This window comes from Talpa europaea, assembly GCF_964194135.1.
Source record: "Talpa europaea genome assembly, chromosome: 1".
NCBI lineage: Eukaryota > Metazoa > Chordata > Mammalia > Eulipotyphla > Talpidae > Talpa > Talpa europaea.
In genome coordinates this window covers 11,118,173-11,121,905 of record NC_140073.1, presented here as the reverse complement: position 1 = coordinate 11,121,905, position 3,733 = coordinate 11,118,173, and the positions used below count along the sequence as shown (strand labels likewise).

The following is a 3,733-nucleotide window of genomic DNA, read 5'->3' as shown; positions in this document are numbered from 1 at the left end:
TTTTAAAACATTTAAAACACCTTAGTTTCTGTTAACTCCTTTGTTCCTGGACACACTATGAGTGATAATTATTTCCTTATGTAGTAAAAAGGTAAATAAGAATCCTTCTAGTAATACTGAAAACAAAGTAGAAACTAATTAAAGTTTTCTACTTTATGAATTTAGTTTTGGATTACAATTTAACATAGAATTAATGCCTACAGTGTGGGTCATAAATTATTGCCAGTAGCTTTCAACTTTTGGAATCTAATCCCTACAAAAGACTATGAATAGCTTAAATGAAGAATTTGTGAGTCACTACAGTGGGCCTTTCCAAATAATCTTACAACAAAAGCATTTTGTGTTTTTAAATAAATCTCAATGGGCCCAGATATGACTGTCACTACCAGTCCAAACTAAGGTCGTAAGGGGGCTAGCTTTTGAAAACCCACTGAAATCAAATGATTCCTCATCAGTAGGCAAAATAGCTACTGGGAAGTGTTTTCTTCTTACCTTAATTTCATTTATCATTAGTTAATGATTTAAGATATAAACTGGATATGAAACATGCCAGTCTTTGGATTTCTCATTTATTTATTATTGTAACAAACATGACTGACAGTGAACTGGACTCAGAGTTTGTCTTCAACTGACCTTTCCTAACATGTTTTATTGACATTAGTTCTTTTTTTTTTTTTTTAAATTTATTTATTTATTTATACAAGCACAGGTTACAGTCAGAAGCACGGCAGTGTGAGAGAATTCACCAGAGCCAGAGCAGGGAGCAGAACAGACAGACGACGAAATACACTGCTGAGAAGAGCAGTGGGCGGCAAGAGAGGTCTGTGCACCATGTGGGACCCTCACCTGGTGGCCGGGGATCGAACTAGTGCTACAGAGGCTGCGGGCAGCTTCGCAACCCAGCGCTCAACCTCTGTGCCACCAGGGAGGCCTGACATTAGTTATTTATGATTGTATGTAAGACATGAAATTTCTAACAAAAGTCATGACATTTGCACAAGTAAAAAGTGATTGGGACGCTTAACAATCTTATTATCATATCAATTGCCTTTGCAAATGTCAATAAGAATATGATTATAATTTAATTGTCTACATCAGATAAAATGTAATCTGAAAAATAAATGAAATTTATTTAATGACATTCTTTCTCTTGCTGTGTAATTATGAGCCATTTTTGGGCTGTTTATAGTAACAATTATCCATTGGTTAACATGACCCATTGACAACTTTTGATTGACAGCAAAGGGTAGTAGTATGCTCTATGAAAATTCAAGTCCAGCATTTCAAGATAAGCTGTTTAAAGACATTTAGATTTCTTGAAAATTCTTTGCCAGGTAATCCAGTAAATTTGATCACTAATTTTAAAGTACCTATGATGACCAAATGTATAAGTACAAGAATTGAGAGTAGTCAAAAACTTTTTTGTTAATTTAGGTCAATTAGTCTGTAATATAATTAGCAGGAATAAAATATTCTTATTTTTAAAAATAATATGTAAATATTAAATCATTATTGGCAATATTAAATAATATGTGTAATTATTATTGTGCAATACAGCACTCACATTTTTTCCATAGTGGATTTTTAATCTAAGAGACATGACAAAGAGGAAAAACATTTAATTCAATAAACCAAATTAAACTAATATTAATATTCATATGTATTTCTTTTAGTACATTTTATATTTTTTGTTCATACTGTTAACATTTTAAGAAATCTGTTTTTCTTTTTTCAATATAGGACTCTTCTGCACAATATACACAAAATTCAAATACATGGAACTCCAGAGAAACATCTCAGAATTCATTCTTTTAGGACTTTCTTATGACAAAAACACTGAAATATTTTGTTTTGTGTTCTTCTTACTCTGTTATATTGCCCTGTTGGTAGGAAATCTTGTGATCCTTATCTCCATTCAATTCAGTCCTCTTTTTTACCAACCAATGTACTATTTCCTCATCCACTTGTCATCCATGGATATTTGTTATACCTCCACTGTTACACCCAAATTAATTGGGGATCTGCTGGTGGAAAGAAAGACCATTTCCTACAGTAGCTGCATGTTGCAGGTCTTTACCATGCATTTTTTTGGAGGAGTTGAAGTTTTCATTATTATTGCTATGGCTTATGATCGCTATGTTGCCATCTGCAAACCTCTCCACTACATGCTTATCATGAACAGGACAAGATGCAATCTTCTGGTCTTAGCTGCTTGGGTTGGTGGAGGTGTCCATTCCTTTCCTCAATTTTCTATGGCTATCACACTGCCCTTCTGCGGTCCTAATGAAATTGATCACTATTTTTGTGATATTTTTCCATTGTTAAAAGTTGCCTGTACTGATACCTACATCACAGGCATCCTCGTAATTACCTTTTCAGGTATCATTTCTTTAGTTACCTTTGTTGGTTTATTTCTCTCTTATGGCATTATACTGTTCACACTAAGAAATCAGTCCGCTGAGGGAAGACGCAAAGCCCTGTCCACCTGTTGGTCTCATATCACTGTGGTCATCTTATTCTTTGCTCCTGTGATTTTCATCTACCTTAGACCTCCTACTACGTATCCTGAGGACAAAATTTTTGCACTATTTTACACCATCGTTGCTCCTATGTTCAATCCTTTGATCTACACTTTGAGAAATACAGAGATGAAGAACACCATGAGGAAACTTTGGTGTCAAACGTTATTTTTGAAAGGAAACACATACTAATTTGAAGAAGCTTATGATTTGGATTAGTACCTTAGTCAAGTAAAAAGAGTAGAGATGAGTGATGGATCTAGGAAAACTTGCTTAGAGTTACCATTCAAATATCTATCTTGAATGGGAAAAAATGAGAGATATAGGACTAAATTTTTAAGTAATTACTAATTGAATTATAAAGCTTGTATACCATAATTAATTGGAAACTAAGTTGATCTGTGGTAATTACAGATAGTATATATATAGGGTTACATGTATGAAAAAATCAATTACTAGAGGAAAACAATTACCAAAGAAAATATGGTTATATATTGATCAATTAATTATAAAGACAATATTTTATGAGAATTGTATTAAAATGATTGTCTTATGTTCAAACTACATAGTGTCTCACACTTTGTGTTAAGGAGGAAGCTAAAATCTAAAAGTATATTTTTATACTATTACATTTAAATTTATTGTGGAATATTATACAGATGCATTTCTAGTATAGAAATCAGTTGTGTACAAAAGAAATATTTTCAGTAGAATCTGTTTGAAAGCAAGTCAAACACTCCTGACCTCACTTTTAAATAAATAATAGCTTGTGGTGACAGAGAATGTGTAATTCAGATACTGAATCAAAGGTACCACAACTCCACCTTTTGACTAAAGTTTAACAACATTTCCTATAATTTTATGGAACTGTTTAATACATGTTTTTACCCACCGAATATGATTAAATTTTATAAGTAAATTGATGGTAATTGGATCCAGAATCTGGAATATTTTCTCACTACAATTAAAAAAAAACTAGAAAAAACAAATACTATGTGCTCTCACAACTCACAAAGGCACATACTGAAACTTAAATGCATATTACAGAATAAAGAAGTCAATTTGCACATGCTACCTAATCTGTCATAGGAACTACATGATCTCTGGATAAATCAAAGCACTGGAGACAGCAAAGAGGTAGTGGGACTCCAAAGGCTGGGCACAGGAGGAGTTAGCAATGAATAAGAGGATAAAAGAGTATTTTTAGGACAGTA

The 3,733-nt window shown here is 32.8% G+C and overlaps 1 protein-coding gene across 1 annotated transcript; it reads left to right on the top strand.

Moving 5' to 3' along the window:
• Nucleotides 1-1,760: 1,760 nt before the first annotated feature.
• On the top strand, nt 1,761-2,711 carry LOC311171807 (olfactory receptor 4P4-like; the record flags this gene model as incomplete). The annotated part of the gene is made up of 1 exon (XM_084234858.1): nt 1,761-2,711. Exon 1 carries the CDS (start codon nt 1,776-1,778, stop codon nt 2,709-2,711), a length of 936 nt encoding a protein of 311 aa, XP_084090984.1. The 5' UTR covers nt 1,761-1,775.
• Nucleotides 2,712-3,733: the final 1,022 nt, after the last annotated feature.